This window comes from Epinephelus lanceolatus, chromosome 8 (genome assembly GCF_041903045.1).
Source record: "Epinephelus lanceolatus isolate andai-2023 chromosome 8, ASM4190304v1, whole genome shotgun sequence".
In the NCBI taxonomy this organism is placed as follows: domain Eukaryota; kingdom Metazoa; phylum Chordata; class Actinopteri; order Perciformes; family Serranidae; genus Epinephelus; species Epinephelus lanceolatus.
The window spans coordinates 1,385,384-1,411,500 of NC_135741.1; the positions used below are offsets into that span (position 1 = coordinate 1,385,384).

Genomic DNA, 26,117 nt, shown 5'->3' on the forward strand with positions numbered 1-26,117 from the left:
AGATTAATTGATAATAAAATAATAACAAGTTACTTATTAATCTGGGTTATTTGGCTCTGTGGTTTCCTTGACGACAGATTAATCCTTAACTCAAAGGTGCAGAGACAGGGGTTCAGCAACCTGCGGGGACGTGGACGGGGACACGGAGGTGTATGTCAGGTCTTGACATTGTGTGATGAGACGTGAAGGGACGTGGCGGGGCGTGAACAGGAAGTGGCAGGGTGTGACGTGGTGGCGTCTGTGCCTGCAGTCTGCAGGACGAAGGCTGAAATCAAATGAGGCACTTGTTATGATCCAGAGCTGCAGGTCCGAGCATCCTGCTCCACCATGGCTGTTGCTATAGAAACAGGTCATCTTGTCAGCCAAGTCGCCATGGCGATGTTATGGTTATTGACAGCCAACAGGACCACAGCTGGACCTGAACTGTGTGTGTGTGTGTGTGTGTGTGTGTGTGTGTATGGCTCTGTTACATCATCAGGGCAAAGTTTTTTTGTTTTTTTTTTTACAAGCAAGCAGGCAGATCCATCATCTCTGTTCTATTTAATCTCTAATAATAATATTAATATTAACGTCATTGAGCCTTTACATGTTTATAAAAATAAAAAATCATTCCGGAGATATTCACATGCTCAGATTACACACAAAGGTTCTCATGTTGTTTGCATACGAGTTTAAAGTTTGAGAGACGATGATGATGAGGATGAGGATGATGATGATGATGTCACAAACAGAGAGGAGCAGAGCCTGTATCACTTCGTCTTATTGATCCTGATCACTGGTATCATAACGCTGAGCAGCTGATCACATCCAATGATCAATAATCCATCACAGTGACACTGTGGGTCAGTGTGACGTGAGGAAGACGTTCAGGACGGATTCATGGAGAAACATTCTGCTCAAACCTGCAAAATTGATCTGGTATATTTTACAAAATATTTGGTTCTAGAAGTTTGGTGCCGACTCACCTGATCATGCTGCTGAGCTAACTGCTAACTTGCTAACTAGAAATACCAACAATGAAACATTAACCAGTTCATCGCAGAGCTGAAGCTCTTAGGAAACGTGGACCAATACAATAAAAGGAACTCAGAGTCGGACAGAAGGCTGTGTCTGTCTCCATATTTAACGCAGAGCAAAATTGAGCCTTAAATGGCTCAATTTTCAGCCATAAACACCGGTTAGCATCGTTACCTACTGTTAGCTCTGTTAGCACCATAAGCGGTGTCGGCACAGCTAATGGTGCTAGCATAGTTGACAATGCTAAATGGGTGTTGCTGTCCCAGTGGCGGGACGTAAAATTAGCAGTGTGCTAGCTAGCTCCCACTTGACCCTGTGGTGGTGAACAGCACAGAGACTCATAAGCTAACGTTAGCTAACCAGTGGAGCCCTGAGGGGGTTTTTATCTCAGATCATCAGATACGACTGACCAATAAAAATATCTATTGATCTTTGTTAGAAAACGTCTGGTTCCAGTAATGATTACGATTGGTTGGTGAACCTGCTCCGCAGAATGTCAGCATCTGTTACTATGGTGATTTAGCCTTGTTGTTACCATGGTGATCTGTGCACCAGCGTCGTGACACCAGAGAGTCTGAGTTCAGCCCGGACACGGCTGATAACACACTGATCTGGCGTCGTGATACAGGTCTGAGGATGCACTGAGGGATGATGGGTAAAATAAAAATAACATAGTTGGTTAAGTCGACGGCTGTGTGTGCAGCTGTTATGTCATTGGCCAATCAGAGGCCTCAAAACCCGCCCACCAGCCATTCAAAAAGTCAGTGTCTGCTTGCTCCTCATCCTCCAATCAGAATTGTCTGCTGTCATCCAATAAGACGCAGGAAGAGGCGGGTCTTCTCTCAGCAAGCCAATCAAAAAAGCCCTTATAAGTAGCCATAAAAAAAAAAAAATAAAAAAATTCAGCGAATGAAAAATGTCCTCGCCAGGAGCCAATCAGAGAGAGAGCCCGCCCAATAGTTCCCGCCCACTGAGCCGATTGCCAATCAAAACCTTTGTCAGTCTCTGCTGGCTCGGCTTCAGCCAGGGGCCGGGGGCGTTCCCCTGTTGCCACGGTGACTCGGCTCTCCTCCAATCCTCCCTCCATCCTGCTGTGGCGATGCTGGCTGCTGATAGGCTGACCTCTGAGAAGCTGGCTGCTGATTCGCTGTCAGACGGATGGCGGCGCCCGCCATCGTCATCAATTGGCATGAGGAAGGAGAATGCTGCACCTGACCTCCCAGAATGCTTTGCGTGGCGGGTGGTGCTGTCATGTCTCTCCTCCCTCCTCTCTCCCCTCTCCTCCTCCTCCTCCCTGTCAGCCTCTGTTGCTCTCCTCCTGCTCTTCGTCTCGCTCCTCCTCCTCTCCTTCAACCCTCCTCCGGACTCCTCCACCTCCACCCCCTCCTGCTGCAGCGACGTGTCCCAGGATCGAGCGCTGATCCTGGGTAAGCTCCTGCTCCTCCTCCCCTTCTCCCTCTGGTCGTCCCGCTTCTCCTTCTGCCTCACAGTCTGACTTCTTTTCCTCCTTTGCTCCTCTTCCCTCCTCCTCTCCTCCTCCTCCTCCTCCTGCCGTGCCTCCTCCTCTACGACATCCAGGTCCAGATCAGGAGGCCCTAACCCTCCTCCTCCTCCTCCTCTGCCTCCTGTTCTCTGTTTGGTTTCTCCCTCTCTCCTCCTCCTCCTCCTCTCTCCTCCTCCTTCTCCTCCTCCTGTACCACTTCCTCCTGCCCTCTGCTGGCTGAGGGAGGCGGTTGTCATGGTTACTGTATCCACATGTTGCTCCTCTGTGTGTGAAGAGGAGGAGGGGGAGAGGGCTCCTTCCTCAGGGCCTGTCAGACAAACAGAGACAAGTTCAGCTGCAGTTCCTCCTCCGTCCACCAGGCGCTGCTGTCATCAAACTCAAACACACTTCATCTGTGCGCTGCATTCCCCACACTGACAGACTATACAGTGCGCCAGAAAAAGATTCAGTCTGTCCCAACACACAGTATCTCAGAGGACGAAAGTACCAGGATGTTCTACTGATCTTGCAGTCTGAACACCAGCAGGCTTTACTGGCTGTTCTGACCCACAATCCTCTGCACAGCAGCCGATACGTCTCATCGACTGTCAGAAGTCACAGTGATGGATGACGGCACATTCAGGTGACTGATGACCAGCTGATGACCGGTTATGACTCATATCAAAATGGAAGATAAGCTACATAATCATGAACCTGCTCTGTGATCATGTGACCTGATCATGTGAATTTTTCTGTGTGTGCTGGAGTCCATTGGGACGTACTAAATCTTTCTCTGGCGTGTGATGATGGTCTGTGGATGAGACTGATCTACACAAGATGTGCTTAAAGCTTCACACATAACAGTTTGTGATTGGAGCCTGAATGTAAATCACATGACGCCTGTGTGATGAAGTCAAGAGCTGCCGGCTGCAGCTGGAGACTGACGATGATGAAAACACGGAGCGATGAGAGTCAGTGAAAAGTGAAAGGAAACGACAGTGTCAGAGAGTTACCAACCGCGAATTCTCAGTGCGTCCAATCACGTAGAAGCAGGGTTCACCCTGTTTAGAGTTGGTCATACAGAGAGACAGGCTGGACAGCTCCACTGAGGAAGAGGAGGAGTACGAAGAACAGGACAGGACAGGAAGAACAGGAGGAAGAGACAGTGAAAGTACAAAGTCAAGTCAAAAGAGTACGAGAGCAGAAATCAGGAGAATCCAGAGCTGTGATTGGACGAGAAGTCAGACGAGTCACTGAAGGATTTTCACTAAGATCTAAATCTTCATTTCTTTTAACGATCTCTTAATTATGATGATGATCAGTTTATCAGTCGACACAGGAAGTGATTTCTTCATCATTAGTCACCAGAGATGAAAAGTAACTAAGTACATTTACCTCGATATGGTACTTAAGTACACATATTAAGGTACTTGTATTTTACCTAAGTATATCTGATTTATGCAGCTTCATGCTTCTTCTTCTCATCTCAATGCTGCACTTTTTACTGCACCACATTCAGACCTTGTTCACACAGGAAGTGTTTGAGCAGCTGGAGGCTTTTTGTTCAGTTTTTAATGAGAATTAAACTTTTTGCTCATGTTGTTGCTACGCTCCTCGTGTTTCTGCGCTCTAGGCGCCTGGAGTTTTTGTCGAAGCGCTCTGAACTCCTCAAGTTGAGAAAGCTTCATCTCAGACCAGTAAAAAGGCCCCACGTCATCTCTGCTTTTCCTCATTGTCCAATGGGATGATGTGAGAGGCGGGGCTTCTGTGGTGGTCACAACAACCAGTTTACAGTTGGTAACCAATGGAGGAGAAACTGGTGGTAGTGGTTGCTGGATACCCAGAGCTATACGACTTTACAAAGCACAGTTAGCAGCATCTGAATAGAAAACAGCAGATAAGTGCAGTACTGTAAACGTCCATGATGGAGGAGAAGCTCCTGGACCAACTGGTGGTACTCCCCATGATCCAGCCTCTTTTTTAGGGTCTCATGTACCCACACAGATCTCTGTTTATCTGCTGACAGCCTCTCACCCTCAACCAGAGCTACAGACAGCACCCTCTGCCTCAACATGGCAGCAGCTACACACTGATTACTGCAGGATACACAAACTGTAGACTGATCACACAGGAAGGTTAGGGTGAGGAGGTGATGGGTGGTTGCCTGGCAACAATAAAATGGCACAGCAAGTGTTTTTTTTACTAGTGGCATTCAGTTAAAAAAATAAAATAACAAGGCAGCGTGATGCGCCTCGTGTTTTGTAACCTGCAGAACACTTCCTGTGTGATGGAGGTCTGAATCAGCTGCTGTAGTTTCCTCCACCTGACACGTCATGATGTCAGTTTGTCCGTCAGCAGGATCACTGAATCACTTGATGATCATGAATCTCATTGGAGGTGTGTAACATGAGCCAGAGAAGAACCTGCTACATTTTGGAGTGGATCTGAATCACAGGGTGGATATTTGGTCTGAGCTGAGGTCAGTGTGTCTCACCGTAGTCGGGCACGTATCCGTTTCCTTTCTTGAGGACGAGGTGGATTCGATGTCCTCCTCTCCTGATCTGCTCCACAGCCTGACTGTGAGTCATCCCTGACGTGCTGTCTCCATTTATCTCCACCAGCTGGTCGGATACCTGAGACAACAGGTACACCTTTATTCATCAGCACAGACACTGCAGGGCGGACCAGGAGACACAGGTACGAACCAGACTTCACACATGAACGGGATTTTAATGAAGGAAGAATGACAGATTTATAAAACAGTGAACCCAGTCAGATCTACTTTCTGTTACCCTTTGAAATCATTCAACACTTCCTCCACTGATACTTCAAAATAAAAGCCTCCCCTCAGCCTCCTCCTGTCAGTGTGAAGTGAAACATGTGCATAGATGAACCAGGACTGTGTCTGTTCATATGATGTGAATCCTGCCTTTTATTTGAAATAATTATCTGGAGGCGATGATGATGATGATGATGATGATGATGATGTCACACAGATAATCACTGATGTAGTTGAGCCCTGCAGCCTGTAGAGGGCGCTAAGAGCTCTGTACAGTCAGTGAGGACCCTGTTGTTGTTGAACAGAGAGCAGGAAGCAGCTGGGTGTTGAATGATTGATGTTCAGAGTCTCACAGCTGCAGACAGAGAGTCAGTCCTCACACCCAGAAACACAACATGATTTCGTATAATAGAGCTGAACAACATGTCTGCTGGACTGTACTGGACTCTACTGGTCTCTACTGGACCCACTGACTCTACTGGAGTCCTTTGGGCTCCAATGTGAGTGTGAGTGAGAGAGAGTGTGTGTGTGTGTGTGTGTGTGTGTGTGTGTGTACCTGTATCTTGTTGCTGCGTTGAGCCGGCCCCCCGTCCATCAGTCCCAGTACGTACAGGCCCATGTTGTACTCGCTGCCCCCCCTCAGAGAGAAGCCGAAACCTGTAGGACCTCGTTCAAGATCCACACTGTAGAACCTGGACTCATCCTGACAGACAGACAGACAGACTGTCACGAGACTGTGTATCATACTGTAGTGTGTACTGATACTGATACTGTGAGGAGTGAGTGTCAGACTGACCTTTGACCTCCCTCTGGATCCTTTGATCAATCGGCCGTCGATATCGAGCTCTGCTCCTTCTGACAGAGACGACGAGTCTGAGGACAGACACACGATGATGATGATGATGATGATGAAGTAGTGTTTTCACAGACCGTTAGAACATGTTGGAGCAAAGATGAAACTGTGTCAAATATTTGGTTCTAGAAGTTTGGTGACGACTCACTCTGCAGCTGGTTAGCTAATGTCTGAGGGTGTGTATAAGTGTGTGTGTGTCGTACGGTGTCGTGGCGTGATGCTCAGTCTCAGCGTGTTCCCGGCTCTCCTCAGGATCTGGGCGAGGTCTCGGTGCTGCAGACCTCCGACCGCTCGGCCCTCCACTGCCTCCAGCTGGTCTCCAGGTTGGATCTGCCCGCTGCGAGCCGCCGGGCTGCCGCGACGCACCGTCACAAACCGGTGAGACATCAGGGAGGGGGCTGCAGAGGGGGGGGGTCACATGGTCAGACATCAGCCAAACTACAACACACCTGTAACCATGGCAACACCTGCAGTGATGTCATCCCCTCAGGTATTAAACAGTATTATTAATGTAACTGATGATGGTCTGAGCTGTGATGAACCAGAGTCACCTGCAGAGTCAGACAAGTTAGTGATGAAGACTGTGGCTCGCCCTTCGTCCCTCCTGCACTCTGACAGCTGTGTAATAATACATGTGTTTAAATTATTGATCTGAGTTCAGAGTGTTCGGCCGAGCCAACGGCTGCTGCAGCAGGAAGGAGGAGAAGAAGCTGGAGTCAGTCAGTGATCACATCCTGTTAGACAAGACAGAGTAACTGTCTGGTTTTACCTGACGGCGACCTCTAGGGGTCAGCTCACCTGAGTCACAGCAGGAAGTAGTGTGACGTTAAAGAGCCTCTCAGTGAAAGAACATGACTGCGACTGAATCACTTGTTTTTACATTGAGTACATACAGCAGCTGCTCTTAACAAGGAAGACAAGATGTCTGACTGACTGTGTGACATCATCACCTCAGTCAGTGTTTGGGAACTGAGGACACTAACTGTTGAAGTTTATCTGACTTCAGTGTCTCAACAGTCCCATGATGCACCTCTCCGGGGTCGACGCTTCATCATGCTCCACACATGTTCAGTGGGAGACAGGTGTGGACTGCAGGCAGGTCAGTCTGGTACCTGCACTCTGTCACTACGGAGACACGCTGTTGGAACACGTCACAATGTGTCTCATTGTCTCGCTGGAAGAAGACGGGACGTCCCTGAAAGAGACGGCGTCTGGATGGCAGCATATGTTGCTCCAAAACCTGGATGGACCTTTCAGCATTCATGGAGCCTTCACAGGTGTGACGTTACCCATGATGCACCTCAATCCATCACAGCTGCTGGCTTTGAACTCTGAGCTGGTAACAGTCTGGATGGTCCTGGTCAGACCGCTTTGTGTCAGTCCGTCTCAGATGAGCTCGGGCTCAGAGAAGTGGGCGGAGCTTCTTCTGTATGTTGTCGACATGTGGCTTTCACTCTGCCTGGTAGAGTCTGAACTGTCATTGGTAGATGCAGCGATGTGTTTACAGACAGTGGTTTTCCAGAGTGTAGTATCCTTTACACAGACATGTTGGTTTTTAATGCAGAGCAGTCTGAGGGGTCAAAGGTCACGGACAATCAGCCTTGTCCCTTACCTGCAGAGATTTCTGCAGATTCTCTGAATCTTTTTATGATATTATGGGATGTAGATGTGAAATCACTAAATGAGAAACATTGTTCTTTAACTGTCGAACTGTTTGTCCTCACAGTTTAAGTTTCAGTCCTTGCTTGTGAACAGCTGAGCCGTTCAAGGACGTCTCTTTCATACCTACTAAAGCTACTTTCATCTGTTACCTGTTAACCTGTTTACCTGAGGAATTTTCCAGATGGTTTTTGAGCATTTCACAACTTTCCCAGTCTTTTGTGGCTCCTGTCCAAACTTTTTATTACAACATGTTGCAGCATTAAAGTCAGAATGAGTGTATATTTACAAAGAACAGAAAGGTTGATCAGTTAGAACATTAATATCTGTCTTTGGACTGGATTCAATTGAATATAGGTCAACAAGTGTTAACAAATCATTGCATTCTATTTTTATTTGGGTTTTACACAGCGTCCAAACTGTTTTGGATTTGGAGTCGAACCACTGAGAAACACTGGAGGAGGAGAAAGTTAGAACGTTTTCTGTTCCCACTTTAAATGCTCTCGTTCTTTCTCTGAACTCATTTTTGTGTCCGAATGGAGAGAAAAACAACATTTGTGGGAGCTGGCTCTTACAACACAGACTGCCAAGTTCATCGCACGCGCGCACACACACACACACACACACACACACACACCTGGTCCTGGTGTGGAAACCTCTGTGAGGGAGGAGGGGGAGAAATTCTCAGAAAGATTTTCTGGCTCAGAGACATTAATCACCTTCTGAGGACAAAGAGACTGAGAACACGACTAAACAAAAATGGACAGGTCACATGACAGACAGACAGACAGACAGACAGACAGACAGACAGACAGACCGACCGACCCTGGACCATGAACCAACTCCAACCTGCGACTGAGTGTTTGCACATTTTCATGTTTGAAGTCAAACAGCAGCAGATAAAACATGAACTGACTGAAGGACAGAAACTGACCTGCTCACAACACATCACACACAGGTGACTCTAACATGTAACTCTACGCTGTTGAAAGACTCAGTGAATGAGGACTGAACCTGTGGTCCTCTCGGTCTGCAGAACGACACTTCTCAGGCTTTAAAAATACCGACTTAATGTCTGTGTAAGAGGCTTTACAGTTACATCACAGCCAGCTGTGTCTCCATGGTGGACGGACGCTGGACAATCGGCTGCTGGTTTCATTCTGATTTCGAGGAGATTTGTGACACTGACACCATGAACTGCAGCGTCTCCAGTCTCTGTTCACTTCATGTCATCTCCCTGCTGTCTGTGATAAAGACAGAAAAATCTCCCAAAAGACTTAAAACAAAATAAATCTGTGATGGTTTCCTGTGATATTTAGAATAGAGTGCCAAAGTATTTAGAAATAATATGAGTGCTGAGGAGTTTCAGGAGGATCTGCTGTAGCACGAGTCAGACTGCCTCTCTTCATGTGTCAACTCATGACTCAAGTTCAGCTGCAGTTTTGCAACCAACAGAAACATTGGATAGAACAAAGGAACACAAAACAACCACAGAGAGACTCAAAACAATCATAAAGAGACTCTAGATTGACAAAGAGAGACTCCAAATGACCACAGAGACTCGGAGCAACCACAAGACACTATTAACAACCACAAAGAGACTCAAAAAAGAAGAAGCTGTGAGCCGGTTTAAATCATATAATGTTGACAGCAGTGTGTTTAACTGACATAAACTCAAAACTGTGAATTAGGTGCACCACAGGGCCCCGCACTGGGTCCTCTGGTCTTCTGATCACAGATATAAATACAGAAGATAATGAAGTAACGATAAAGTTGGGTTCTAACACTGATTGTTATGGATTATATATGTGAAATGAAATGAAAGCATTTGTTTCCTGAACCAAGAGACCTCATGGAAGGTTTAGAAAAAGGAGTTTTTGTTAGTTTTTCTCGGTCATCAGAGAGTTTGAGCTGCTCAGGAACTTCTGCTGCTGCTGTTGATGTTGTTTCCTGTCGAGCTCAGAGACTCACAGTATGCAACTCTGAACTGGACAAATAAACTGATCGGACTCAGCAGGACTGTGAACTAAACAGGATTCACAGAGAATGGACTGAGACAGGAAAAAACACCAGCATGGCCCTTTAAAGTCACTCCTCTAAAGGACTTTTAAAATATCAAAGAGTCAAAGTGTGTTTGTGTTTAACCGTGTTTAAACTGAACACACACACACACACACACACACACACACACAGATGGAGGTGGGAGGGTGGATGTTAGCATGTGAGCTGATAAGCAAAGTGCTGAGCTCAACATGTTCAGAGGAAACAGAGAGAAATAAATGTACGAGGAGGAGAGTGTGATGTTATTCAGACCGACAGCTGGAGGGAAACACTGACGCTAAAAACTCACTGTGACTCTAAAAATATCCAAACCCTGAAATCACACAGCGCCACTGTTTGATGGCAACTTTATAACCTCAACATCATCACGACCAGTGGCATCGTTAGAGCTGCGTGTCTGAGGCTTCAGCTTCAGATAGCCTGCGATCTAAATCTATATTATTTTTCTTAAGAAACAGGAATGGGCCTAATAATAAAAAAGCCATGGATCTAATAACGTGTCATTTTGTTCATGCATTAAAGCCCTCGACAATGTTTAGTTTTAGGTCCTCTGTGTCTTTGAGCTGCACATTGTGTGTAATCATGCGCAAGAGGGAAACAGTTTGATGTTGCAGCTGGTGAAAGTGGAGCTCATTTTAAATGCTTTACATACGGCTCAGCAGTTTCATCTATTATTATACATCACCATTTATTATTGATTATATTTTGTATTAATAATCTGAGACTGCACAGTAACTACAGCAGACACATAAATGTCGTGGAGCATGAAGAGTCCAGTGTTTCCCTCTGACGTGTCGAGGAGAATAAAGTAGCATAAAATAGAAATACTCAAATACAAGTACCTCAGAATTGTCTAAATTTTAATGACAGCAGCTGCAAATCAATTCTGCTTCTAGTCAATGATCCATCCATTTTCATCCTCTTATCCGAGGCCGAGTCTCGGGAGCAGCGGGCTAAGCAAAGCACCCCAGACGCCCCTCTCCCCAGCAACACTTTCCAGCTCCTCCTGGAGGACCCCAAGGCGTTCCCAGACCAGATGAGATATATAATCCCTCCAGTGTGTTCTGGGTCTGCCCCGGGGCCTCCTACCAGCTGGACTTACCCAGAACACCTCTAACAGGAGGTGTCCAGGAGGATCCTGATCAGGGGTCTCATTTATAAACACTGCGTACACACAAAACGAGGCCTGAAAGAGGCATACGCCACTTCCCATGGAAAATCTGTGATCTGATGGGAGAAATTTTGACCCGTGAGTATTGGGGATCAGGTAGAAGCTGCATTGTAGAAACTGTCAAATATTTTTTGGTGCAGGGCATTTTTGTTTTTTTTCCATACGTATATTTTTATTTTATTTAGTCTGGATCCTTCACACTGTTTTATAAATGAGAACCCTGATGTTGAACCACCTCAACTGGACCCTTCTGACGTGAACAGGTAGCTTCTCTACTCTGAGCTCTCCCCCACAGTCAGTACTAATTACTAAAAACTACTCACGTATTTAACATCACAATTCATTATTAATCTGTAGTGGTCTCTATCAGTGAGGATTACAGATTACAGATTACAGATTACAACCATCTGAAACTCCTCCTGGTCAGAATTCCTTCAGTGTTGATTGTTGAGGAGCTGAATTATCTCTTCCTCTCAGAAACACACACACCAGCTGATTTACACCAGGAAACACTCTGAAGAAAGATGTTCAATGTATCCTCATACAACAGTTCACATGAATGACGTTACGTCCTTAACGTAGAGCTGCATAATTAACATAAAGTTAATGTGGATAGGGTTAGGAAAAGAAACAACATGGTGAGGTTGTATGACTCCGCCCACCAGTCCACCCTCTGGTTGTATGACTCCGCCCACCAGTCCACTCTGTGGTTGTATGACTCCGCCCACCAGTCCACCCTGTGGTTGTATGACTCCGCCCACCAGTCCACCCTGTGGTTGTATGACTCCGCCCACCAGTCCACCCTGTGGTTGTATGACTCCACCCACCAGTCCACCCTGTGGTTGTATGACTCCGCCCACCAGTCCATCCTGTGGTTGTATGACTCCGCCCACCAGTCCACCCTGTGGTTGTATGACTCCGCCCACCAGTCCATCCTGTGGTTGTATGACTCCTCCCACCAGTCCATCCTGTGGTTGTATGACTCCGCCCACCAGTCCATCCTGTGGTTGTATGACTCCTCCCACCAGTCCATCCTGTGGTTGTATGACTCCGCCCACAAGTCCACCCTGTGGTTGTATGACTCCGCCCACCAGTCCATCCTGTGGTTGTATGACTCCGCCCACCAGTCCACCCTGTGGTTGTATGACTCCGCCCACCAGTCCACCCTGTGGTTGTATGACTCCGCCCACCAGTCCACTCTGTGGTTGTATGACTCCGCCCACCAGTCCACCCTGTGGTTGTATGACTCCGCCCACCAGTCCACCCTGTGGTTGTATGACTCCGCCCACCAGTCCACCCTGTGGTTGTATGACTCCGCCCACCAGTCCAGTGTCTCTGACAGTCTCCATCCATGTCAGTGAAAACATGGATGCTTCACACACAGAAGATCTATACAATCAGCACAGTTTCAAGATTAGAGTCACCAATTCAGTATCTGACCAAATGTCTCCCCTTCTGTTCCTGAGATATGACGTTAAAACATGATGATGTCACAGTCAAGCTGACCTTTGACCTCTGACCTCAAAATTCTAACCAGTTTATTCTTCAGTCCAGGTGGACGTATGTGTCAAATTTGAAGAAATTCTTTTGAGGCTTCTTGAGACGTCATCTTCACAAGGGTGGATGGGACGGACAGACGGACCACCTGAAAACATAACGCCTCAGGCCGCAGCTACTGCCAGCACCGCAGCATAAAACACTGAATAAAGCAGTTTCATGTTACAAAATAGTTTAACTCCGGCCTTTCTCATTGCAGCTGGGCTTCTTACCATGGCTGACACGAAAACACAAATGTCTCTATCTAGAGTCAGTGTTTGGTTTGTCTGTTCTGGGCTACTGTAGAAACATGGCGGGGCAACATGGTGATCTGTGTAGACGAGGACCTGCTCCCTGTGGAGATATAAACGTCTCATTCTGAGGTAATGAGAACACAACCATTCTGATCTTCAGCTGATTAAAGAAAACACAACCTTTAGATTAGATTCACTTTAAATCAACACTCTGGAGCTTTGAGGGTTAATAAAACACCAGGATGCATAAAAAAGCATCATAATAGAGTTTATTGTAGTCTGATCTGAGCCCCCTGGTTACAGCAGCTGTGATGTGTGAGTGTGTATAAATATATGAGATCAATAATGTAAAGGCCCATCAGCCTCCATCAGCCTCCATCAGCCTCCATCAGCTGCTGCAGTCGACTCATTCACATCTTTGATTTTTATTTACTGTAAAGCTCCAAAATAAAAAGTGCTGACGGAGCTGCAGCTGCTACATGATCACATGAATAAAACACAACGTTAACATCCAGCAGGAGAGTGCTGTGTGTGTGTGTGTGTGTGTGTGTGTGTGTGTGTGTGTGCGTGCGTGCCTGTGTGTGTGTGTGTGTGTGCGTGTGTGTGTGTGTGTGTTATGTCAAAGTGATTTCTGTCCAATTTCACAGTACAATAAACTCAGACTCACCTGCGCTCCAGTTTGTCTCACACACACACACACACACACACACACACACACACACACACTCTCAGCTCCACATGGTTGAATTATGGATTAAAGGGACTCTCTATTATTAGACAGTTTCACAGTTGGTGAAACAGGAAGCTGCAGCTAATGACGAGCGGCCACGCCTGAGGGTCGACCAAGAATCTGGTCGTCATAGAGACGTGATGAGAGATCTGGTCACGTGATCAGAGCACTGCTGAACACAGAAACCTCGCCTCCTCGCAGCTGACCAATCAGAGCGTGAGGTGGCTGTGATGTCAGAGTGTTTCAGGAAGTTACAGAAACGTTTGGGCGCAGATTCCTCTCATCAAACAGCAGAGAGACGTGAGGGCGGTCTGATGGAGTATTAATACTGTGTGTACTGTGTGTGCTGTGTGTACTGTGTGTGCTGTGTGGTCGGTACACTGGAGCGTTGAACTGCTTCATTTAACACAGAGACGCTGACAGATTTTTCAGAGTGCAAAAAGATGGAGAGATGGACATGCCGCAACATGCTCCGCATCTTTTTCAGAGGGCTCCGCCTTTTTTGTGCGGCTGCTCCGAGTGCTTATAGCTGAAAATCTCTGAACTCTTCAGAAAGGCGGTGGTGATGTCATACTGCTCCTTTAGCCAGGCTACTGTCACAACAACGACAGTGAGGTACATTTATGTTGCCGCTGACTGTTGTGCTTTTATCACCGTACTGTCGTAGCTTTTTAACTGTAGTCAGTCCTCTGTTAACGTAGCGCTGGATTAGCCACCAAGCTAACGTCAACGTCAAGATATAACTGTCACAGAAACAAAAACCCATGTGCAGCGCGTCTTTAAAAAAAAAGAGTGAACATGAAGTTTTTATGTCATTTTGATGATCTGGGACATTTGTGTAGACACATGTTGTGTCATGGATGGATTGGGGGAAAGACTGTGTGCATTTAACAATCAGAAACTACATTTACTGTGAAAACGGAGAAAAGACTTAAAACATAACGAGAGAAATTAAAAGCCGTCCCTGAATGTTGTAAGCGGACGCAGGAGGATACCTAGTGCATCATATTAACACATGTAGGTCCACTGACAGAGCTCAGCTATTTGACGAGATGGCAGGTGGAGCAGAGCCTCTCCTCCACCGGGCAGCTGCCTGCGTCTCACCCAGTCTCACTCTGTGTCTGTGTCTGCAGCTGCCTGTGCAGCAGAGCAGCGTGAGAGCGAGGAGCGCTTCACTCTGCAGCTCAATCTGAGGATGAAACATCTCCAGATGTTCACTGCACACCGACTGACAACAGCAACAAAAGACTGCTTGACTCAAAGAATCTCGACTGAGGGGTCTCTGACTGATGATTCAAAGCTTCGACTCTCAGGAGGTAGCCGTGTTACTGACATCAGAATTTACAGTAGTAAACAGAAGATTTGCTCTCCATGCTGAGACACATGACTGATATCAGATCAGCAGTTCAGAGTCGCACTGGGAGATGAAAAATGACCTCACAGCATCTCAACACAAACATCCAGTCCAGTTCTGTGACATCATGTGATCACTGCTGCTCACTGAAACTACTCAGGTGCTACAGCTCTGACCTGTTGTCATCACTCACTGCTCAGTTTCATCTGAAGACATGACGGTCACGGGACAAACAGTAAGATGTGGTTAAAAGCGGCAGCGTCCGTCACAGTTTCCTACAATAATAAGATAATAAAATGTTTCAGTTCCTCATTGAATAAAAGTGAACTAAAAGTTTGTGACTGTCAGAAGAACCATTCACATTAATTCGTGACTTAAAGGTTCTGATGCAACAGAAAATAAAATACTCCATCACAAGTCAAAATACTGACTGTAAAAGATAGTTGGATTGTCAGATGTAAAAGTCTGTTAGATGACGATGATGATGATGATGATGGTGAATAGTATTATTATTGATTCTTTAACATGTAAACAGCATTTTACTGTTGGAGCTGATTTTATCTACTTAACACAAAGCTGTGTTTTTATTCACAGAAGAGGTCAAGTAAAAGTACCTTAAAATTTCACATGACTAGAGTAAATATATTTATATATATTATTTTTTCATTTTTTCTTTCAGTTGATTAATTGATTAGTTATTTCAGCTCTGAATGTCAGTCGTCCTTTAACAAGCTTCATCTGAAATATAATAAAATATATTTAATCATGTCCAAATTGGACTCTATATAATATAATATAATATAACAAATGTTTTCTGTGTCATTTGAGTTAAAACGGTTTCTGATCTTATTCTGAACATGAAGTCACATCTGGACTCAAATACACAGTCGGACTGCCGTCACTCACTGAGGCTTATTGTTACATAACACACACACACACACACACACACACACACACACACAGACACACACACACACACACACACACACACACACACATTATTCTTTATATCATCAGAAAATAAAAACTAAAATGTTTTCATGGTGAATTCTACAGTCTGATTATGCTGTTCAAGTTCAGGTCAACATTCAAAATGAATGACACTCACTCATAATGACACCTGATCATGTGACTATATGATCATGTGACTATATGATCATGTGACTCTGGGCCTCTGACATCACTGAATGTCAAACTGTGTCTTTACTTGCCTTCTGCTTTCCCCGCTTGTTAAGTCTGTCGTGCTCTCTTTTCCTTTATCTCAGTGAGGTTTTAACACCTTTTAAGATTCTCTGTGAAAAACTTTTATCTTGAATTTCCCCTTAAAGTTAAGATTTAATCTTAACTTTAAGGGGAAATTCTAAATTCCTGCACGCTGTCGTGTTAGCTGCAATAAACTCTATTTAAATACACAACGTCTTGGCCCTCAGACCTTCATCAGGTAACACCTCCTCAGGTGAGACCAACCAGAGACTGTGAGCTGTCCTGAGCTGAACCTCCTGCCTCCACATCAACACTGAATAATGTGATTTATCCAAAAACACGTCAGCAGGCAAAACCAGAACAATAAAACTACCTCACATCCGCAGCTCAGGAAACAGGCGCTCACAGCACAAAGACCCAACTGACATTATCAACAATATACTGATGATAAAATCACAGCATGACATCATCATCATCATCAGAGGAGGAGGAGGAGGAGGAGGAGGAGAGAGGTCAGACTGAGTTTTACACTCAGGCAGAGAAACACTTGAGTTCAGTTAAACCTCAAAGTCTGAGCTACAAACAGGATTAGTCTCTGAACAGGTTTGTAAAATGTTCTGCTCATTTGGACGTTTTCATTAAATTCAATAAACTGTGTTTGATTTTTATTTGTTTATTTATTTATTTATTTATTTGATTCATTTAAATAACAAAGATTTCTTTATCGTTTCTGTAAGTCGGGACCAAAGTTTACTCATCTTAAAGGATTAATTCACTAAAAACACAGAAACATGTTAATGCTCAGAGTCTGACCTGTGACGGGATCTCACACACACACACACACACGCACACACACACACACACACACACACACACACACACAGGAGATCACTTTTATAGGCAACCAGTTCAAACATGACGTCACTCAGTTTTATCAACTAAACGAAACTTCTTCTGTTGTTCTTCACACACTCACACACACGCGCACATTAACGCACGCATGCACACACGCACACACACACACACACACACACACACAGAGTCATAACTGCAGAAAGTTTCAGTGAGGTGAAACTATGTCAGACATTCCTGAGAGCTGATAAGGACTGAGGAGGAGGAGGAGGACAAACGGTAAGAAGAGAAGGAGGTGGAACAGTAGGAGGAGAGGTAGGGGGAAGAATGGAAAGAGAAGAAGGGAGGCAGAGGAGGAGGAGAAGAATGGAGAAGGAGGGGAGGGAGGTGGAGAGAGGAAGAGTAGGAGGAGGAAGATGGGAAGAGAGGAGCAATTAATGAATTTACAGAAGCTTCACAAATTAAAGATAAATTCAGATTATTTCAGTCTCAGAGGAGGAAGAGTACTCAGATCCTTCACTGCAGTAACAGTACAAATACCACAGAGTAAAAATACTCTAAATACTCCATTACAAGGAAAACTCCAACACTGAAAATCTGACTGAGGTAAAAGTACTCAAGTATTATCAGCAAAATGTACTCAGAGTATCAGAGGTAACTGTAGTGTGCAGGACGGCTCCTTTAACGGTGCTGACTTATTATATTCTACAATAGTAAGTTGTGATGGAGCATTCTGATTGGACAGGAGTCGTCTCATGAGTGCTGGTGTACAGTACAACAGCACTGGGACTACTTCCTCTGCATGTATCACTCCACCTTACAGTTCTTCTGAGCCGTTAATTATGTTAATCGTTCAGCGGACATTTAGAGTCATTGTGACACAAAATGAAACTTATAACCACAAACATTTGAGGTCAATAATAAATGGTGTGATTATCTTCTGCACTTGGTTTGTGACCTCGTGCCTACGACCAAATTACAGCCGTGCAACAGCACATGATGCGTCCAAGGGCTGTTGGAAATTTGAAAATCCAATGATCCATATTTATATACATGCTGTAATTTTGGTGATTTTTAAAGAACATGCCCTCCTGTGGGCAGGTTTGGAAGGTATGATTTATTTAGAAATAAAAATTAATACAAAACACAACCTTCTAAATTTGTATGCCCCCCCCCCCCGCCCCACCCCCCCCCGAGCCAAAAACCATCACCAGTTTTTTTTAAAGACAAAAAAAAAAAAAAAAATCACCAAAAAAATTTTCTTTAAGAAAAAGGAAAATTGCCAAAAATTGGTAGAAAAAATGTTAACGAAAAAAAAGCCAATTTTTTTTTAAAGGTTTAAAAAAAATAAATAAATAAAGCCACCAATTTTTTTAAAGAAAACATGGTCTGTCACGCGGGCAGGTTGATCGTGATTGCTAAGTGCTATCATCGTTGCCATGGAGTGAGTTTTCAGTCCACATCGACTCTGACCTGCGTTCAGCGTCTTCGCCCACAGAAGCAGCCGTCTGTCTGAGAGGACAGTGGGCGGTCAAAGTGTCTCCACCAGGCCGACTGACAGCAGACGTTTACTGAACCTAAATATGTCTCCATGTCCGCTCCGCAGGAAGTCATCAACAGTGTTTGTATTTATTGATTCATTGATTTTCTTTCCCAGCCCACTGTAAAGAGTGAGGACAAACTGCCGCTGATCAGTTCATGAACAAAAGGTTAATGATAAAACATCGACACAGCTGGATATCTGAGTGATCTTTAAAAAGCCGTCTGTGCAGATTACACTTCTGAACCATAAAAAAAGAAAAAGCAGGCGGTCTCTGGTTACCATGGAGACAAAACTGGGAAACTTGGAAACTTTTCGCTCAGGCATAAATTGGAAACACTGCACAACTACTGAATTTCTGCTGAGCAACAATCTTGAGAAATTTCCAGAGCCCGACGACAAATCAAACTCTGCAGAGAAACTTTAACCAAACCATGAAAATTAAAAAAACAAACAACAAAAAACAAACAAGTAGACATAAGAGTTTTTAAAATCCTGGTTTCAGCCTCGTCAGTGAACATCTCATCACAGTGCCATGTTATGAAGAGATCACTTCACTGTCAGTGTGGACAGGAGGAATTATTACACATGGACTTAAAAAAATACAAACAAACATACTGAGGAGTGCAGCTTTAAACCAGAGTACACACACACACACACACACACACACACACACACACACTGACTTACGTTTGGAGTCCTTCACAGTTTTCAGAGCCGACTGCAAACGCTCCAACATGATGAACAGAGTGGAAACAAGCAAACACAGGAAACTACAACTGCCTGTCCCGTCCGTCTGTCTGTCCACCTGTCTCTCTGTCTGTCCACCTGTCTCTCTGTCTGTCCACCTGTCTCAATGTCTCTGTCTGTCCACCTGTCTATCTATCTGTGTGTGTGTGTTTGTGTGTGGGGCAGGTCGTTCTTCTGAAAGCAGAGTGAGACTGAGTGTGAGCTGCAGAGAGAGACAGCTGGGAGGAAGGGGGCGTGGCCAACAGAACGCAGATAACACACACACACGCACACACACACGCACACATTAACAGAGGAGATTATTGTTAATGTTTCAGAGTAGGTGATGCGTTCGCAGTCTCTTGAACGGAGTTGTAAACCTCGTCGCTGTTCCTTCCAGCTGGATGCAGTCGACTCAGTGGAACAAACAGAAGCGCAGCTGCTGCTTTAATCAACCAGAGACTCACACACACACACACACACACACACACACACACACACACACACACACACACACTCACAGAGCTGTCGGCGCCTCCTGCAGGCTGAAACTCTTCATTACAGCCACATCATGAACAAACAGTGTCCTGATGACTGATCTGTTCTCACCGTCTGAACACAAACTCAGGTTCTGGTCGCAGCACTTCACTGTGTGGTCATGTGACTGCAGGTGACACACAGGTGTGTCCCACATCTGAAATATACCAACACACCAGGGCTGCACGATCATGGCCGAAAAGATAATCAGGATTGTCTTGATCAATATTTAGATCACAATTACTTCTCATGGTTATTGAACAAAATATTTTTCTTGCTCTTTCACAGTTAAACAATCAGAGCGCTGCGTTCACCTCCACCTGGTGCTACATCTCTGCTGATGTACAAATCTTTGCATCTAAGTAAAACAAAACAAAACGTTCATCTTCACCTGAACTCAGTGCCTCTTCCATGCATCCCTTTCCCCCACATACATGTGTTTTCAGAGCAGGCACAGTACCATGACGTGCTGCCGCGTCGCTGTCATGAACGTCTGAGTTAACACTGGATTACGACGGAGATTAACGGTAACGTACGTAACTCATTCACTAATTCTGACCAAACTTGACACAAATGTCTAACAGGATAAAACAATGAACATCAAAAGGGCCCAAGAACCCAGGGCCCTCTGCACCAGGAGGAACCCAGGGCCCTCTGCACCAGGAGGAACCCAGGGCCCTCTGCACCAGGAGGAACCCAGGGCCCTCTGTACCAGGAGGAACCCAGGGCCCTCTGTACCAGGAGGAACCCAGGGCCCTCTGCACCAGGAGGAACCCAGGGCCCACTGCACCAGGAGGAACCCAGGGCCCTCTGCACCAGGAGGAACCCAGGGCCCACTGCACCAGGAGGAACCCAGGGCCCTCTGCACCAGGAGGAACCCAGGGCCCACTGCACCAGGAGGAACCCAGGGCCCTCTGTACCAGGAGGAACCCAGGGCCCTCTGTACCAGGAGGAACCCAGGGCCCTCTGCACCAGGAGGAACCCAGGGCCCTCTGCACCAGGAGGAACCCAGGGCCCTCTGCACCAGGAGGAACCCAGGGCCCACTGCACCAGGAGGAACCCAGGGCCCTCTGCACCAGGAGGAACCCAGGGCCCACTGCACCAGGAGGAACCCAGGGCCCTCTGCACCAGGAGGAACCCAGGGCCCTCTGCACCAGGAGGAACCCAGGGCCCTCTGCACCAGGAGGAACCCAGGGCCCTCTGCACCAGGAGGAACCCAGGGCCCACTGCACCAGGAAGAACCCAGGGCCCTCTGCACCAGGAGGAACCCAGGGCCCTCTGCACCAGGAGGAACCCAGGGCCCCCTGCACCAGGAGGAACCCAGGGCCCTCTGCACCAGGAGGAACCCAGGGCCCTCTGTACCAGGAGGAACCCAGGGCCCTCTGTACCAGGAGGAACCCAGGGCCCTCTGCACCAGGAGGAACCCAGGGCCCTCTGTACCAGGAGGAACCCAGGGCCCTCTGTACCAGGAGGAACCCAGGGCCCTCTGCACCAGGAGGAACCCAGGGCCCTCTGCACCAGGAGGAACCCAGGGCCCTCTGCACCAGGAGGAACCCAGGGCCCTCTGTACCAGGAGGAACCCAGGGCCCTCTGTACCAGGAGGAACCCAGGGCCCTCTGCACCAGGTATCTGGTATCAACCTGATTGGGCTGCAGGTGCCGCCTCATGCTACCAGTAGTGACAAGGACACTAGCAGGAGACCAAACTAGAGAAGAATCAGTCAGGAAGGATCAGAAGAGAGCAACTGTCTGTGGACACCACATGTAAAACCATTTCCTGTTTGTCTCTTCGATTTGCACCAAAGCAGCTGAAACTGATTCACAATCACTTGATTGATCTTCCTGAAGTTTAACTGACCTGGTGTTACACTGTGGACATTAAGTGTTCCCTTCATTTTTTGAGCAGTGTACTTTCCTTCCTCCCTTTACATCATTTGTTGTGTTCAGTGACTAATACAGCTCCTCATAACTTCAGATGTTGCCTCATCATCATCAGATAATCCTCATCATGAAAACTGTTAACAACATGTTTATTACTGATCACATGCAGAATGACTGTTTCTGATGAAAGCGAGACCATGTGACCTGCAGTGACTGTTTACACTTTCAGTCTGAGGTGAGGTCTGAGGACAGAGGGACTTGTACTCTGACCAAAATAAATCAGTACTGTGTGATGTTGGAGTGTGTAAATAAAACGGACTCGTCCATCAGTGTGTGAATAAAGTGAAAGCTGAGGGTTCACTGGGACTCACCTCCACCGCTCACTTCCTGAGAGGCGATGACGAATCCAAAACCTTCTCCTGACCGCCTCCTCAGCTCCACCTCCACCGTCTTAACTCCTCCTCTCCCGTCCTTGGCTATTGCTCCCAGTGCTCCTCCCCCACCTCCCCCTCTGATGGGAGGAGGCCCTCCGGCGCTCTCCTCTATGCCCAGCAAATCCCGCGGCTCCAAGGTGAGCGTCACAGGAACTGAGTCCAGGAAGCTGGTGCTCTGGATGAGGGCCGAGCTCGGGGGCCCGTTAGGCGTCTGAGCAGGAGGGGCCCCTGGAAAACAAAGAGGAGTCAGACTGATAGAGGCAGGGGGAGCAGGAGGAGATTCACCGATAGGAGCAGGAGGAGTCAATCGGTGTGGTTACCTTGGTGGGTCCCCGGGGCCGGGAGGTGGCCCTCCTGAGGACTCTCCAGGACCAAGCCAGCCTGGCTGAGCGGGGGGACGCCCCCCAGCAAGGCACCCGTGGACGGGGAAGGCAAGTCGGCTGAAGTCGGGGGATGGGAGGGAGGGGGCGTGGCCAGGCCGTGTGGGGAGGGGAGGGGCTTATAGAGGTTGGGGGTGACGACTGGTGAAGAGACGGGACCTGGAGGAAGAAGTTGTTGATTGAGTTTTTTCACCTGGAACAGGACAGGATGTTTTTATCAGATCAGACTGAACGTGCAGCCGTACCTCCTCTGTAGACCAGCAGGACCACCTCCCCCTGTTTGGTGTGCTCCTGCAGGACTCTCTGGACCTGAGGACAAAAAACAAAGACTGAAGATGGTTCTTATTATTCTAGTGGGTTGACATGAAGATTTACAGGGATGCACGTTAATATCGGCACCTCATCGGTATCGGCTGATATAGTCTGTCAAACTGTTTTTTACTGTGTTTTAGTCATTAGTCATACTTCTACTGTTATTATACACATATGACTATTGTCACACATGTATACTGCCAGATATTAATACATACTTTCAACATATTGTACCACAGTAGCCAGAACTATAACTATAATATTATTACTTTCATTAATGTTGTTGTAAGCTACTGTCATTACCTGCATCTCTCTCTCTCTCTCTCTCTCTCTCTCTCTCTCTCTCTCTCTCTCTCTGTCTCATTGTGTCATATGGATTACTGTTAATTTATTATGCTGATCTGTTCTGTACGACATCTATTGCACGTCTGTCCGTCCTGGAAGAGGGATCCCTCCTCAGTTGCTCTTCCTGAGCTTTCTACCGTTTTTTCCCCGTTAAAGGGTTTTTTGGGGAGTTTTTCCTGATCAGCTGTGAGGGTCATAAGGACAGAGGGATGTCGTATGCTGTAAAGCCCTGTGAGGCAAATTGTGATTTGTGATATTGGGCTTTATAAATAAAATTGAAATTGAATTAAATTCAGCACAGTGAGTAAATATCACAGACACTGCACAGTGTTTCATGTCTCCACCTGCTGGTGGGCCGTCACCATCAGAGTCTGTGTGTGTAATATGATGTGAATTCACTACAGAAGAGACTTGATGATGATCACTGACATCAGGTGGGAAAAGTGGATATATTAATATCAGCATTGTTATCGGCAAAATAAGTTGTTATATATTGGGATATCAGATATCGGCAAAAAATCCTGCATTCATGCATACCTCGAGATTTATTAAGTGTCCTGCCCCAACAGCCATGGTAGCTTCTCTCTGCCGTCAACAATAACTGTCAGATTTTGTCAGACTCCGTTTACTCGGCACACTGCGGGCAACGCTGCCGCCCCACAGCGGACTTAAAATTCAAACACTGATGGAACAGCCACAGGAAACAATGCGCGTTTCAGTATCTTGCCTAAAGATACTTAGACACACTGCCAGGACACTAATCTCACCTGGGAGAAGCTGAGGCTCTGTACGTCTGCTCCGTTGATCTTCACCACGGCGTCCCCCGGCTGCAGCGACGGGCAGTGCCTTCGATCCCAGACCCGCCTCACCACCGCCAGCTGACCTCCTTGCCCCCCCGCCATCATGCTGAACCCCAGCCCCCCACTCTCACTGCGCCCGAGGGCCACCGGTACGAGCTCACCACCAGGAGCCGACCCTAGTGACCCCGCCCCGAGGGGGAGCACCAGCCCCGGGTTTCCTCTGGAGGCTGGAGAGGGCGCTTGGTGATTGGCTGGACAGCCATTAAAGCCACAGGGCGGGACGTCTCTGGGTGGGGTCAGGGCGACAGAGGTCTGAGGCATCGGCGGGCGCTGCACAGGAGCGCCAGGAGGTGTGGTGGAGGAGGTGGGGTTGTTAGAGGTGGTGGGGCTGGTGGAGTTTTGGAGGAGGCCCGTCTCTGGCTGAGAGAGGGGCAGTTTGGACAGAGCGTGGGAGGACGAGGAGGTGTGGGGGAGCGTGGAGGAGGAGATGGGGAGCGCTGACGTCGACAGGTCACTCTCCGAAGACTTGGAGCTCTGATGGTGGAGGAGGGAGGAGGAGGAGAGGGCGGGGAGGGTGCTGCTGCTGTAGCAGATCAGAGAAGACCTGAGAGGAGGAAGAGGAGGAAGAGTTTATATCAAAACTTCAAATATGTTTATTTATTATTTCAGGATCAGCACTCGTACTCGTATCATCAGTAAAAATAGAGACGTCCCAGTCAGCATCCCTGAGGGACGCCATGATACAGGCTGACCCTCTTCATAAACACCATTTCTACTGTTGCTAACACTGCTAATGCTAACACTGAAGCTCCTCCCACCTCCGTGTTCCAGCGTTGGACACACCGCCATCAGAGTCACTGTGATTGGCTACTGTCCTCTCTGGAAGGGGGGGTGGACCCAGAGGGGGGTCAGAGGGAGTGGGGGTCGGCGGGCCTGTCAGCCCATTTGTCATTGGCTGAGCAGCGTAGGAGGGTGGGGTGTGACTGAGGCCTGGATTTCAGAGTCAAGGAGGAGGAAATTATCAGACAGTTACTGATTAATGATCACCAGTGAATTAAAAACAGAGAGGAAGATGAAAGGGTTAATAATATATCACAAATGTGTGTGTTTAATTCTCCGTCTTGTTTAAGACATGAAACAGAGTTTCAGAGATGAAAGCAGATTAATGAGACGTCAGGCCGCTGACCTGGCGTGCTGCCGTTGGCGTCTAGTGTTCGGCTGTAGGTGAGGTGTGTCAGGCCGCGGTTCATGTTTGGGGGGTTGGGGGGCTCGCTGGGCGTCTGTGGCTGCTGAAGGGGTTAAAAAGTCAGAGGCAAGGTTAGTGATGAACACAGGGTCACTGATGAAGAATAATAAAAACTACTGAAACATATGAGACGCACCGCCTCCAGACTCTGTTTGGGACATCCGTCGGGGTTGTAAAGCATCGGGTATCCTCTCCTCAGCACCACGTCCACGCTCTGACCCATCGGCACCGCCTTCAGCATCTCCACCACCTCTTTATGGGAGCGGCCCAACACGCAGCTGTCATTGATGTAGACCAGGATGTCCGCTGGAGGACCAGACACCAGGAGACACAGTCAGTGGACACGTTATTACATCAGAGCGTCACATGTTCAGCTGTCAGGTTTCTTTCACCCAACATTTATTCTCCTTTCACGTGGTTGGGTTTAGGAAAAAAGGAAAAGGTAGTGGCTTTACAGTCTAACAGGAAGTGAACACTGGCCTCCTGGGTGAAAGTCAGTGGTTGTTGGACCAATCCCCCACTCCTCCCACCAACCCTACTTGGGCTTTCACCCCCTTAACTTGTGCTGTTGTCTGGTCATGTTTTCCCTTGACGCTGTTACAGAATAACTGTGACCAGCTGTGTATCGTGCTGACATGAAAGGACGGCTTTTTCATCTGTGTTTCTGGCGCCGAGGTTATTGACCAAGCACCAGTATTTGACTTTGGAGTGAGACCGATTTCCTAAGTCGGGCCGTTGGTGAGCGTCTGTCGGCCTAGTTTTTGCAGTGTGTCCCGCACTGTCAGCACTTCGGCATCGGCGGCTTTTCGGCCAATTAAGCATGTTGAATCGGCGGCGGAGCTTGTTGGTGAGAGAGATCACTCTGATTGGCTGTTCAGGTTTTATTTCCTCGCCCCTGTAGCGAGTGAATCTGCCTGTAGTGAAACCGGGGCTAACCGGTGCTTCCTCCTCAGGCTCCACTT

At 47.1% G+C, this 26,117-nt stretch overlaps 1 protein-coding gene across 3 annotated transcripts in view; it reads right to left on the reverse strand.

The window, feature by feature from the left end:
* Window positions 1–202: 202 nt before the first annotated feature.
* magixa (MAGI family member, X-linked a) overlaps window positions 203–26,117 on the reverse strand; it is a 66,872-nt gene continuing 40,957 nt past the window's right edge. For 2 of the 3 annotated variants that reach the window (XM_033629693.2, XM_033629694.2), the window contains exons 9-20: window positions 25,292–25,461; window positions 25,096–25,198; window positions 24,728–24,899; window positions 23,877–24,513; window positions 22,698–22,761; window positions 22,393–22,611; window positions 22,010–22,300; window positions 6,336–6,530; window positions 6,076–6,152; window positions 5,836–5,982; window positions 4,995–5,133; window positions 203–2,828 (exon numbers count right to left, since the gene is read on the reverse strand). In XM_033629693.2, the coding sequence (XP_033485584.2) occupies window positions 1,954–2,828; window positions 4,995–5,133; window positions 5,836–5,982; window positions 6,076–6,152; window positions 6,336–6,530; window positions 22,010–22,300; window positions 22,393–22,611; window positions 22,698–22,761; window positions 23,877–24,513; window positions 24,728–24,899; window positions 25,096–25,198; window positions 25,292–25,461 (3,089 nt within the window). In that variant the 3' untranslated portion in view covers window positions 203–1,953. Of the gene's footprint in view, window positions 2,829–3,517; window positions 3,606–4,994; window positions 5,134–5,835; window positions 5,983–6,075; window positions 6,153–6,335; window positions 6,531–22,009; window positions 22,301–22,392; window positions 22,612–22,697; window positions 22,762–23,876; window positions 24,514–24,727; window positions 24,900–25,095; window positions 25,199–25,291; window positions 25,462–26,117 lie in introns of all 3 variants that reach the window. The other variant, XM_078169700.1, reaches the window with a different exon arrangement.